The sequence below is a fragment of the Crocuta crocuta genome, unplaced genomic scaffold, assembly GCF_008692635.1.
Source record: "Crocuta crocuta isolate KB4526 unplaced genomic scaffold, BGI_CrCroc_1.0 scaffold234, whole genome shotgun sequence".
Lineage (NCBI taxonomy): Eukaryota > Metazoa > Chordata > Mammalia > Carnivora > Hyaenidae > Crocuta > Crocuta crocuta.
Window position 1 is genome coordinate 4,410,944 of NW_027529647.1, and position 13,217 is coordinate 4,424,160.

General features: G+C 61.8%; 2 protein-coding genes across 10 annotated transcripts in view; one reads left to right on the forward strand and one right to left on the reverse strand.

Moving 5' to 3' along the window:
• Window positions 1–2,720, forward strand: part of NPRL3 (NPR3 like, GATOR1 complex subunit) — a 39,377-nt gene extending 36,657 nt beyond the window's left edge. For 4 of the 9 annotated variants that reach the window (XM_077762734.1, XM_077762736.1, XM_077762738.1 and 1 more), the window contains 3 exons: window positions 42–262; window positions 836–1,000; window positions 1,791–2,720. In XM_077762734.1, the coding sequence (XP_077618860.1) occupies window positions 42–262; window positions 836–1,000; window positions 1,791–1,956 (552 nt within the window). In that variant the 3' untranslated portion in view covers window positions 1,957–2,720. Of the gene's footprint in view, window positions 1–41; window positions 263–807; window positions 1,001–1,790 lie in introns of those variants that run through there. The other 5 variants (XM_077762735.1, XM_077762737.1, XM_077762739.1 and 2 more) reach the window with 3 other exon arrangements.
• On the reverse strand, window positions 2,657–9,320 carry MPG (N-methylpurine DNA glycosylase). Its single transcript, XM_077762744.1, has 5 exons — window positions 8,998–9,320; window positions 8,498–8,518; window positions 6,881–7,114; window positions 5,869–6,073; window positions 2,657–3,104 (listed from the first exon to the last, which is right to left on the reverse strand). The coding sequence occupies exons 1-5, from the start codon at window positions 9,106–9,108 to the stop codon at window positions 2,728–2,730; spliced, it is 948 nt and encodes a 315-aa protein (XP_077618870.1). The 5' UTR covers window positions 9,109–9,320; the 3' UTR covers window positions 2,657–2,727.
• Window positions 9,321–13,217: the final 3,897 nt, after the last annotated feature.

The window sequence follows — 13,217 nt, forward strand, 5'->3', positions numbered from 1 at the left end:
CCCCGCCTGCCACGCCGGGCCTCACACTGTATCTCATGCAGACCCAGCTCATTCAGATGGTGGTGTGGATGCTACAGCACAGGCTCCTGGTGCAGCTGCACACGTACGTGTGCCTGATGGCCTCACCCAGTGAGGACGAGCCCCACCCCCGCGAGGACGATGTCCCCTTCACCGCCAGGGTCAGCGGCCGCAGCCTCAGCACACCCAACGCCCTCAGCTTTGGTTCCCCAAGTAGGAGCCCCCCGCCCCGGGCATGTGTCTGGTGGGTGGCGGTAGCATCTGGGAGGGTACTGGGGAGTGGCAGCCAGGATCCCAACACAGGCGCTGCTGGGAGTGCCTGAGGCACCTTCACATGGCCATACGTGCACACGCACCCACCCCTCGTGTGGACAGCTGGGTCCTCCCACAGAGAGCCTCCCTTGAAGGAGGACAGGAGAGCCCTCTCCCTGACCTCCCTGCACCTCTGGGCTCCTGAGCAGGAACGTGCTCGAGTCAGGAGCAGCCTGGGATCAGAGCAGATTTCCCACCATCACTGGAAGGTCACAGTTGAGACCACTGTGCCCGGGCCTATGAGGAGAAAGTGACTGTCATAGTCCCTTCTTTAAAGAGCCATTGTGGCCACAGCATGCCCCAGGTGCCCAGGCCCAGTGCAAGGATCCTGTCCACGTCGGGTGGCAGGGCTGGCATGGGCAGGCCTGCCTTGTGCTGTGGGGGTGGGCCTTACCAGCGGACCCCCGGTGGGCACAGATGGCACAGCAGGGGCGTGTTTGGGGGGTCGGCCGCTCCCTGACCTGTGGCCACCCACAGCCAGCAGTGACGACATGACCCTCACCAGCCCCAGCATGGACAACTCCAGTGCGGAGCTCCTCCCCAGTGGGGACTCCCCGCTGAACAAGAGGATGACAGAGAACCTGCTGGCCAGCCTGTCGGAGCACGAGCGGGCGGCCATCCTCAGTGTGCCTGCAGCCCAGAACCCCGAGGACCTGCGCATGTTTGCCAGGTGGGGGCACGGTGACCAGTGGGGCGGGCCCGGTTCTAGGGGCGGGCGGAACAGGAAGTGGACGGGGACTTGCCCCGCACAACCCCAACTGAAATCCGTTGATGACGGACAGTGGCGTCTCAAGCACTGCGTGTCCCCGCCTGGCAGGAGTGCTGTCGCTGAGACACTGGTGCCTTGGACTCTGGGGGTCCCTCCAGGGCTTCCTGGGTGTTTCTTGTCTCTTCTGCAGCAGCAGCAGCAGGTTCTCATCCTCATGGGGGTTGGCAGCGGTTTCCCCGCTGTGGGAAAGCTCTTGGCCCAGGGAGGGGTGGTGTCCCGGCTCCCCCACATCATTGGTGTCAGATTTCGCCAGACCCAGCTTTGACTGGGGGGCTCTGCAGGTGTGTGGTTTGCTGGGTGAGGCGAGCAGGCCGTCAGTTAAGAACCGCAGGCCGGGCGACTCGTTGCAGCCAACCCCACGACAGATCGCCCCTAGAGCAGTGACCCCACAGGGTCCCTAGCCGTGTGGGACTCGCTGCCAGAGCAGCGTGCAAAAGAGAAGCTGCACAGACCTGTCCCCTGCACCTCCCCGCCCGCGTCAGGGTGCTGGGGGTGGGCAGGACGCTCCGGCCCCGGTGGCTCCAGGCGGAGACTAGCCATGTGTCCTCACGGACCCACTTCAGGGGACCTTACCTGCCTCTGTTGGGGACGGAAGTGCAGATGGCTGCCTCCCAGAGGCCCCGAGATCCCCACCAGTGGCTGTTAGGACAGAGGTCACCTGGGCTCATGCTGCCCGTCCCCCACCCCCCAGGCTCCTGCACTACTTCCGGGGCCGCCACCACCTGGAGGAGATCATGTACAACGAGAACACGCGGCGCTCCCAGCTGCTCATGCTCTTTGACAAGTTCCGCAGCGTGCTGGTGGTGACCACCCATGAGGACCCGGTCATCGCCGTGTTCCAGGCACTGCTCCCGTGAGGAGGCCAGAGAAAGGAGGCAGCGAGAGGCTGCCGCCAGCGGCGGGGGTGCTGGGCTCCCCCTGGCCCTGGGCTTCCCACCCCAACACCAGGCTGAGCCCTCTTGTCCCTGAGGCCTGACTTCAGTCCAGCAGCAGCCTTGGGCCCCCTGTCCACCGGGTTCTCTCTCGTCTGGTCCTCGAGGCAGCCTGGATGTCTGAGCCGAGACGGCGAGGCCTGCAGCCGGAGGGTGTCGGGGACGCAGGACTCGCGCCTCAGAGGCAGGCCTGCAGTTTCCCCGCACCCAGACTTGGGCCAAGCGTTTCTCTCAGACCCTCCTCCCGACCCTGTCCTCATTCTCTGACCCCATCCATCGCTGCCTCCCCACGGCCACGCTGGGGGATACACAGAAATATGACCCCCCCCCCCCCCCCAGGGCCAGGAGCACCTGAGTGCCACGCCCTCACCACAGCCCTTTGTTAGCTGCCAGGAGGCTCATGACCAGGCTGTCACTCCCTCTTTGACGCCTGATACACCAGGGACTGGGCTGATGCCCATCCCTGGGGGGAATCTGCACTGGTACAGGCCCTCGCACAGGCCCGAGGAGCGATGCGCCCCAGCCTCCTGCGCGCACACAGCCCCCAGCGCCCTGTCCTGGAGGAAGAGTGGCGGCAAGCGCGTGCCGGCTGCTGCAGGGAGCTCTGGCAGAGGTGCAAGCAATACTGTTTTCTAGACCTAAAGCATTTATTTGGTTTTTAAACAATTAAAAAGCCTTGTCCGAGCAGGCCCTTGCTCAGGCCTGTGCGTTCTGTTCGGCCGCTCTGTCCACCACACTGACCCAGGGGCTGCCCCGGATGTAGAAGCGCAGGGGCTTCTGGGCCCACTCTCCTGCGTGGCCAATGCCCACTCGTGCTGCTGCTACCACGGCTGGCTCCTTGGACTCTGGGGGGCTGCGCTCCAGCCACACAGCCTCGTCCATGGCCAGGTCCCGCTGATCGAAGCTCTTGTCGATGGCCAGGGCCTGGCAGAGCTTGGAAGGGCCGCTGCACAGCTCACGGTCTTTGAGGGGTCGGCCCGCAGCGCCCTTGCGGACGGTGCTACGAAGCCGCCGCATGGTCTCCAGGCCCCCCAGGGGCTCCAGCGCTCGCAGCAGGACGCACGCACCATCCCCTGTGGGACAGACAGGTAGCCTAGAACGCCACGTCTCCCCAGGTTGTCACCCTCCGTCCCCGGGGTTTGTGCAGTGCTACAGGTGTGATGCGGCTGCCTTCCCGGGCACCCCTGCGCTCACTGTCCCGATTCTGTACCTCCACCTNCAAACAGCACAATGCGTGCTTGGAGTCAGCCTCCTCTCTGGCTTCCTCTGGTCTGGTGACTGGCACCAACTGCAAGGCTGGCAGAGGGAACCCCAGCGAGCCAGCTGTCTGTGAGCACGGGCATCCCACCAAGAAGCTCGGAGCTGAGACCTGGCCCCGATGCTGACTCGGTCCCAGGGTGTCCCATTCACCTCATGTCCTTGGAATCTGTTGGGCAAGCTGGAAGGTCAGCTCAGAGCAGCCACCAGCGTGCTCATGGTGCTGGCAGAGCCCCCACCCTGTGACTGTGAAGAGCCTGGGCAGGAAGAGATGCCAGCATAGCCCCTCACCTCCTTCCAGCCCGGGATCTCTGTGCATCAGTCCATGCTACTTTAAGGTGTTGGGAGTTTTTTTTGTTTTTTTAATTTTTAGGTAATCTCTACATCCAGTGCGGGTCTCGAACTCACAGCCCATGGATCAAGAGTCAGATGCTCCACTGACTGAGCCAGCCAGGGGCTCACTCCAAGCTACTTTAGAGACCAGAGACCGCAAATGGCTACCCTGGGCCCAGGGGCTCGCTCGAGACAATGCCTCTCCCCAAATCCCCTCAGGCCTGCATGGCTGGGGGCAGCGATTACCTGGACCCTAGCTGGAGGAGCCCTGACCCTCCGGCCGGGGTGCTCTCCTGACTTGGCCCGCCCCCACCACCAGGGGGTCTGAGAGGCTCAGGCGGCCAGGCCGGTTTCCACTCTTGGCCTTTGGCCACCAGGTCCTCCCCAGCGGCACCTGGGAGCCCCGAGTGGTTAGAGCAGCCACGCTCTCTCTCTTGTGGCCAGCAGCTGGCAAGTGTTGGGGGTTTTGTGACCAGATGTCCCTTAACCAACCAGTTTTCCAAGGATCTCCGTATATACTCGGAGCAAGCAAAACCTCAAGTTCCCGTGCCTCTGAGTTTCCTGGCCTCTCTCAGCCCACCGTCCTCACGGTGCCCTGTGGGTGCCACGCGTGTCCCTCAAGTGTCTCACTGAGCCCCTGCACGTGGGGCGATGGAGCAGCCTGTCCCTCTGTCCCCATGCCCCTTTCCTGGGATGCATCTGGGTCCCACATCCTGACAAACACATGACACACTAATCAGTTCCCACCAAGTCCCCCCCCCATCCTCCCCTGCTAGTGCTCGGTCTCTGCCACCTGCCTTCCTGGTCACTTCTGTGCCACCTCCACACTGAGGGCAGGCAGGCAGCGACCACGTGCTCGGCCTCCCCTCTCCCTCCCTCTCCCCGCATGACCTTTGGCCCCAGTGTCTGCACCTGAGTGGTTTCCTGTCCCCCTGACCTGGAAGTTTCTGAGCCGTCTCGGTCATGTGTCCAGAAAGTGATGTGCTGCCTCCCGCGTCTGCCCTGTCCACTGCACTTACCCCACCCCCACCCTAGAAGTCCAGGCTTCTCCCCTTCCTTGTTGACCATGACCCCAGGCATCACTAGATTCATTCTCTCTTCTTGTTTGAGTTCAGTCCCACGTCACAAGAGGGGGTTGGTTCTATGGCCAAAGAAAAGCCAGACAACCCCAATGAGCTCTCCAGAGTGACGAGGCCCGACCCTCTGGGGCCGTCCCCACCATCCTCTGACCTCCAGTCACCCGGCTTCCCTCGGCACCTGCTTTATGCTGGGCATGGGACCAATCCCGGGGCCCCTGTGCCTCTGATGCTGGATGGGCCCAGCTGTCCACTCTGTGCAATCACAGCTTCCAGGCCACTGGAGTCATCCAGCAAATGCACGTAACACACAGCACAGCAGATGCCAAGCCTCTTCGTGGTCTCCCAGGGCATCTGCTCTCTTTGGGGCGGGCAGGAGGTGGCTCCGCAAATACACAGATGTTGGGACGGGCTCGTCAGAGTGGGCCCGGCGGCCCCGCCCCTGCTCGTAGTGCCTCTGGCAGGACAACGCTGTTGGTCCTTGTAAGCACAGGCCTTCCAGAAAGCAGCCAGCTGCTCATGAGGAACAGAAGCCGCCCAGAGGAGGTCCCACAGGGTACGTGGGTTCTCCTGGGAGCCCTGGACCAGCATCGCTCCACTGGGCACTACAGTGTTTGGGACCAGGTGATTTCGCATGATGGAGGCCAGCCTGTGCCTGTGAGCTATCCAGCATCATGCTGGCCTCACCTGCTAGATGCCAGTAGCGTGTACCCAGCTGGGATGACATGTCTCTGGACACTGCCTCATGGTTCCCCCCCCCCCCAGGTGGCAGAACCCGCCCTAGTTGAGACCAACCGGTTCAGACCCTGTAACTGACCACCTGGCAAGACTCTGGCCTGAGCCCCACTCAACCCAAACTGATTTCACCCTTGTTTCCCCACAGCCAGCCCCCCCACAGGTCTACTCTGGGCCATGGGTGACACAGCCTTTGAGCTCTGTGACCACAGGTGGCCTTGTGGGACCTGTCTGCTCTGTGTTCAGGTCAACCCGTGACCTCTATCCCATGGGGGACAGAGGCACCTGTAAGTACCCTGTCATTGTAGCCAGAATTCCTAAAACCAACCTAGCTTAGCAATGATCTCCTCCTTGATCAGATGCCTGGTCCAGCCTGGTCTTCCCAGGGGGCTCCCAGTTGGCAGCTGAGGGGACTCTGCCCACGGACTCTGCTCACCTCGGCTGGAGACGTTCATGCAGAAGTACATGCCATAGATGATATACACGTACAGGGTTCCGGGCTTCATGAACATGCCACGGTTGCGGGGGGTCTGCCGGCCGCCCCTCGAATGGGCAGCCTCATCCTCTGGCCCTAAGTACGCCTCCGTCTCCACAATGCGGCCGCGGAGCTCTGTGCCATCATCAAGTCGCCGGACCAAAACCTATGGGCAATCAGTGTGCTCAGAGCAGCAAGGGTCAGGGGCTCAACTGTGGCAGCTCACAGCTCGGGCCTCATCTCCCCGTTCAAGAGGCACCAGGGCACCCAGGTCCAAACCAGGCTCCCTACTGTCCCCTCGGTCCTGCTCAACCCCCTGGACCACAGGCCCTGCCCACTAAGTGTCCTGTCCCCAGGTAGCAGCTATCTCGAGCTCTGGCCAGGGCTGGGTTGGAAAGCCGGCACCAGTGACGTCGTGCACTTCAAGTCTCCTCGGTAGGGCCCTCCATCTCCTTGCCTCCTCCTCCCCACGAACCCCTTAGACTTCAATGCTTAGCCCAGTGCAGGGTGGTGTGGAGGGCACAGGGCCCCCATGCTCTCGCCACACAGCTGCCTAGATGCCCAGAGCCCGTGTAGCCCCCTCCCCCTGGGCTGAACCACAAAGGACTGTCCTACTTAGCTCCCACCCACCTAGCTCTGATGGGCATTTCTGAGTGGCCCGTGGGGCCCCTGGCCTGGACCACAGCCCTGGGCACAGTCAGCTCCACGAGGAGTGGGTCAGTGGAGGCAGTACGCCCAGAGGACGAGCCAACCGCAGCCGGCACCCTGGGCAGGGGTGGGGGACAGAGGGGAGCAGGGGGCAGTTGCCAGGGGCTATCACCAGAGGGCAGGTGCTCTCGGGTCGACGGGGCGCCTAGGAGAGCAGCCCAGGCTGCAGCGGAACCGGGGAGGGTCGGTGGAGTGCCCAGCGTGCCAGGGACCTGAGTCGTCAGCCTGAAGACTTTCCACCTATTCCCTGGCCACATGGCATCACCTGTCCCAGGAATGCCCGTGCCAGGGGGACTGCAGGTTGGTCGAAAAACTCAGATCCCAGTTGTGCAGAGTGGCTTTTGGGGCTTGAAAAGTAGATGCTGCACTGGGGGCCCCGGGTTGCCGGCGGCCCCAAGCAGGGCTCCACGGCGGAAGGCGTCTGGGCTCCGTCTGTTGTGCTCTGCTGCCGTGCTGCCTCCAACAGTCGCTGCTTTTTTTGCCCCAGTCTTCGAGAAAGCTGTAATGGGAAGAGACAAAATAAATACTCTGAACAGGTTCTGTGGTGCAGTCAGACTTGAGTTCAAGGACCATGTCTGACTGCCTGCCTCGGCTGCAAAACAGGGGCGGGCAGCCACCTCGTGGGTTGTGGCAAGGTGCAAACAGAAGGCCATGCCTGACGTACTCGGGCCCGTGCTGGGCCCCAGACAGCCCTGCGGAATGAGGACAGGCTGTCGGCGGCAGTGTCAGGGTAGCCATTCTAATCCACGCGCACAAGATGCGCAGCCTGGTGGCAAAGGGCTGCCAAGCCTGGGGAGGGCAGAGTGGGCCCCTGAGCCTTGGAGAGGCGGGCCGGTTGGTTCCCTTGTTCCCGCTCATCACGTGGGCCCCAAACAAGCTTCTGATCTTGTTCCTTGAACCTGCCCTTTGCAAGGACCCTAACCAGGAATTTAAAAGCACAGCCACGACCTTGATGGGGCCTGGCCAAGGAACGGAGTGCGTGGGGTTGTGTCTTCCACACTCCCTCCCAGCCTGCTGACACGGTACCATCCCCGCTCCAGAATGGCTCGGAAGGCCTGACACAACGGGTGGGGGAGCACCTGCCGACTGTCTTCTTTGTGCCACCCCAAGTGCTCAGCAACGACCCCTGGTGAGTCCCCAGCTGTCCTCTCTAATGACCCAGGATGTCATCTAACGATAAGGCACAAGCAGGGCGAAGGTGAGGTCTCTCAAGGGACTAGACACAGCCTCCCACCTGCTGCCACACAGCCTGAGAAACCTGACCACACAAGCTCAGCTGCTCGGAGGCCAGCTGCTCTTGGACAAGTGGGCTAAGGTGGAGGAGGCGGTGAGCACCGGGGCCTGGACACGCCCTGCTCAAGGGCTGGTCGTCAATAGCGCCCGCATCTCGGTGGCATGTGACGGACCCATTATTTTTAAACTAAGTGCTGACGCTGCATGGTGAAAGGGGACCGCCAGGCTACTGAGAGTGGACACTGACGTGACCGTCTTTGCAGCCCAGCCTATCTGCCAGTACCCGCCGTGGGCTCGGGCGCTGGGACGCTGCCACTTGAGAGGTTGGCCCCCTGCCTGCCTCATGGCACTTGGGTCATTCTGGGTCAGCACTGTCAGCTGCACAGGGACTGAGTGAGGCTCAGCGAGAGGCCTCAGTTTCCCCATCACAGACCTAGAACCTGCATCTGCCTCACAGGCCTCTGTGGTGATGGTTTGGCCCCAGGGCTGAGTAGGGGGGTCCCCCTGCTGTTGCACCCAAGAGTGAGGACTGTCTCAAACTCTGTACCCAGGACCCTCACGTGCGTCCCTGGCACTGGTTACAGACGACAGTTCCCTCAACAAGGGGCCCCAGAAAATGACCTAAATGTCTGTGCCTCTGTTTTCTCACCTGTAGAAAAGTAACCAATGTCTGTCACACAAAGTTATGAGGATAAAATGAGAGAAGTCAGGTATGCACTTGGCTGGCATACAGCAAGCATTCAATGAATGTTAGGAAGAAACACCCTCGGGTTGCCTGGGTGGCTCAGGTCATGATTTCACGGTTCCATGAGATTGAGCCCCCACCCGCACCCCAGCAGGCTCTGCGCAGACACCCTGGAGCCTGCTTGGGATCCTCTCGCTCCTTCTCTCCGCCCCTCCCATGCTCTCTCTCTCAAAATAAATAAATCCACTTAAAAAAAAAAAAAAAGCAAAACCACCCTCCACCTGGAATGTCTCCAGGCAAAACCTGGGGCCAAGGGTCTCTTGTCAGAGTAGATCCACCCAGCACAGGACAAGAAACAGCCTGGCCTGGATGTGGGGGTCCAACAGACCCACCCGCCCTCCATCAAAACCTGGGCAAACAAGAGGTTAGTAAGGACAGAGAGCATTTATGCTACTGTGACGGACACTGGAGCGAGGAGCGTGAGAAAGTGGCCCCCTGGGCCAACGCAGGGTCACTTCTGGAGCAGGCTGGCCCCTGGGGAGGGGATGTCCGAGCTGGGTCTGAGTGCACAGCATTTAACCGGCGTCGGGGTCTCCTCCCAGCTCTCACTGGCGACCTCGGCCGGGTCTCGACCTTCCTAAGGGCAGATGGAGCAGCCGCGCCGGGGCCAACACGCCGGTGGGCGCTCGCGTGGGGACCGCAGCGCCCGTCGGGGGTCGGCGCGCACGTTACTGGCTTCCCCGGTTCTCGCTCAGCGGCCACCGGCTGTCCGTCTCCGGGGAGACTCTCGCCCANGGGACATTTGTGGGGAGAGGACATGGGGAGTGGGTCAGGAAGACTGTCCAGGAAGCGGATGCCAGGCGTATCCGGACGCCCCTGCCGGGGTCGTCATCACGGGCGGGTCTAAGAATATTGTCTCTGCAATGTAGCCCCCACCCCTTTTGCCGCCCAAAGATTCCCAGAGGAGCGTCCTGGGGCCGGCTTGCTGGATCGTGGCCAGTCTCCTCTAGAGGCTGAGGCTGGGATAGGACTTTGGGGACCCGTGAACACCCGCCTGCAAGGGCAAGCTGCTTGCAGTGGGGAAGGGCTGGCTTGCGCTTGCGGGGGTGGGGGTGGGGGAGGGGAAGGTATGGGGAACATCCCGCCCTGCCCTCCACCTCTGATGCTGCCCACCCAGCCTGTAACCTCTCAAGTCAGATTGGAGTCCAGAAGGGGAGGGGAAGGGAGTCTGGGGAGGCAGTGCCTGGTCCAGAGGAAGGAAGGGCCGTGAGTGGGAAGTGTTCAAGCACAGATCTGTTGGCTGGGGAGGGGCACACTGCCTGCTACTGTGGTTCAGTGGACCAGGAGAGAGGGCTTCAACACCAGCAGAGTCCCCGCCCCCCCTTCCCCTTCCCCTACTCTGTACCTCTAGGGTCCCCTCCCCCGCAGGTCCCCTTTGCTGTGGCCGGCACAGTCCCACCCTCCTGTACCACCCACCCCTGTCCTGGAAAAACCCTGAGGAACACAGCCTACTCTTTGATTTCTGTGCCTCTGGCTCTGGAATGGGGTGTCCGTGGGACCTCAGAGAGCAGCTTTGCATAGGATGAGGTCACATAGCAAGTGTCAGGTAGGAAGTGCCCGGATGGGCCATGTGAATGTGACTAGGCCTCAGGAGCACAGGGCAGGTCCAGCTGGGAGGATGCCGATCTCCCGCTGTGCTCCTCGGAACAGCCCAGAAGCTGACCTTCAGCCTGGGCCCTGGGCCAGCAGTCCTGCCGGCCCCCTCCCCTCAGGGCTCCCCTCAGCACTTCCTGGGGAGGGAAGGGTGCAGCCTTCCAGCTGCCTGCTGGAAGCCACCCAGCTGTTTGTGGCACTGTGTGCCGCTTCCGGGGGTGGGCAGTATGTCATAAATCCCCGCTTGTAAGGCAGGCTTAGATGCGACTCCCACCCCTTTCTTTCCTCCTTACCCCCTGCAGCCATTCTGCCCAAACACTGAGTCCCCTTTCCCGCCTTCCTTCGGGACCAGTCCCCCTTCTCTCCTCCCTTTCCAGTCTCCCTCTCTCCAGGAGGGGAAGTGAGGCCTCAGCTGGGCCCCCTCCTCCTGGTGAGGGCTGAGGCGGGGTGGGTGCCATTTGTATCAGTTTTTATTCTGATTTTACAAATGGTTCATGGTCCTTATAAAAATTAGGGGGGGCCTACTTGTTCTTGAGGAGGTGTTTTATCCCCACCTCGAGAATGAGGAGAGAGAGGCTCAGAGCACAGCCCCTGCCCCCAGCAGGAGGAGGCAGGGCCGGCGCCAGCAGTGTGCTTCTCCAGATGTTTCAGCCTGAGTGCAGGGGCTTGCGAAACCTCTCCAGGGTGGGCCCTCCGCTGGCCCGCCCCCATTTCCTGGTTAGTGGTCTGAGGCCCCACCGCAGGCTGGAAGTGGTGGGCTGAGCATTCCCACGGTGGCCTGCTGGGCAGGCTGGCTCGGGGTCAGAGAAGGTGGTCCGGGCAGGAGGAGGGTCCTAGGGCCTTCTCTGTCCTCTGTGTGCCTTGCTGTGGGGCCGGTAGAAGCGTTGGAGGATGTCAGCGAAAGATGGAGTTGAGGACACCCTCCGTGCTTTGGAAGGAGTGGGCGCCGGGGCTGGCTGTCCTGGGTCTCCTGGGCCAGCCCGCAGCCCGTGGAGGGGCCGCAGTTCCAGCACCAGCACTGTTGTAGAGCATCTAGCACACTGGTTCAGCGTCCTTTTCTCGAATGTAGGGATCCGACACCGTCGAAGGGAGAGTTGGGTCAGGGCCCAGCGGACTCCCTGTCAGATAGCAGGGGGCTGGCCGTCTGGCAGCTTCTTGGCGGTTCTGGCATCTCAAATGGCCTTTGAAGCGCTCTGAATCTGATGGGTTCTGGGCAGCAGCCAGTGGGGGCGGGGGGGCAGCCAGAGCCTCCTTGGGGAGAGAAGGCAGCCAGAGGAGAAGTGCAGGGGCTGCACCCTCCCTTTCTGGGGCTGTGCCGCCCATGCTGCTGACAGCACTCGGCCCAGGCACTCATGGGACCCCCTCGCCATGCGCTGAGACACAGGGACGGGCAGCTGCTTCGGAAATAGCTAGTGACTTCAGGCCCCCAGCTGGCTCAGCCCACTTCCGTCTCCTCCCCAAATAGCCAGGGGCTGGTGCCAGGCCCATCCCGGCTTCCCAAAGCCCGGGAACTGGTCTGCTGAGTTGAGGATTCCAGGGTAGCTGATGGGGACTCGTCCTGCTGGTCGGGATCTCACCTTCTCAAGTCCTAGAGTGAGGTCCCCAGCCGTGGGGGTGGTCCAGGTATCCATGCGCCCCAGGTCACCTGTCCACGCTGGTTGCGGGTAATTTCCATTTCTCTAGGGCTCGGAGCAAGAGGAAAGAGAAGGACTGGGAGCTGGGTTTCCATGTAGGGGCCCCTTCACCAGAGCACAGGACAGTGGGGCAGACATGAGGCAGAGCATACGTATGTGAATACGCATGTCCCTGTGGACTAGGTCCAGGCCCAAGCACCCATGTCTCCAGGCCTCTGCTCATGCCATCCTTTGATTCCAAGGTCCTTGTTGAGGATGCTGAGCTGGTTGGAGAACATGGGGGTTCCTGGGCTTGCCTGCCAGGGTATACTGAAGCATGCCCTGGGATCGACACCTGTGAGGGCCAAGGGTTTGTAACAGAACCTGCCGGGGATCCCCCTGAAGCCCGGTAACAGACAGGGCCCTTTGGAGATGACTTGAATGAACACAGTGGGAGGCCACTTACCTATCACTGAACACGCAGATCCCCCCTCCCTGGGGAAGGAGCATGAGTTTTGTGAAGGCCGCTCTTGTCCACTGAAGGTGACTCCGCGGAGGGGGACTTCAGCTGTGGGCCAGCCATGGCCAGTGTTCCTGGCTGCTGGGAATGAGTGTCTGGGGCATGGAGCAGGGTCTGCGTGGCACCCTGCAGCACCCACTGCGGGAGGGAGACATGCCAACACCGGATGCCCAGCCGTGGCAGCCTTTGGATGTCAGCCCGGGCCCTGGACTCGACACCACCGGGGGCCCTGCCAGCCCAGTCTGAGCATCCAGGTGGGTGGGGCCTGCTTATCCCTGGCAGGGGTCGAGAATGCCTGGTATGGAGAGACTGTCCTGTTTGGCTGAGAGTGTGGCATGGCAGGAGTGGCACGTGTAGGCTGCAGGAGCCATGAGCATCAGCGCCGGGCAGCCTGNGGTACAGGTGAGGCTGGGATCAAAGGGTTCTGTCCCTTGCCCGGTTTCCAGAGCCAGCCTGTAGCCTGGCTGTCAACTCTGTTTCCTGTGGGGTCAGGAGCTGAGTCCCGTCTGCAGTGAGGCCCGGCATGGTTGGCCGATGGAGGCAGCAACTCTGTTCAGAACAGGCCAGTGCCACCTGTCCCAGACCAGCGACGGGCCTGAGGCCATATTTGTAGACACTGCAAGGCTTGATGCGCTGGGCGGCGTGTGCGCCAGGGGTTCTGGCATCTAGTGAAAGCACCCTTAGGAGGCCTGCGGTTTCCCAGTTCTGTTTTCCCTGCGGCAGTAAGAGAGACCATCCCAAGGAAGCCTAGGCCCCTCCGCCACTCACAGCACCTGGCCAGCCCTGTCTATGCCCTGCTATTGCAACTCCCCTCCCCCATTTCCAGGTCTTTCTCTGGGTGGTTCAGCCCCACATGCTCCTGCGATGTCAAGAGAGAGGGATGCTGGGAAATTCCCAT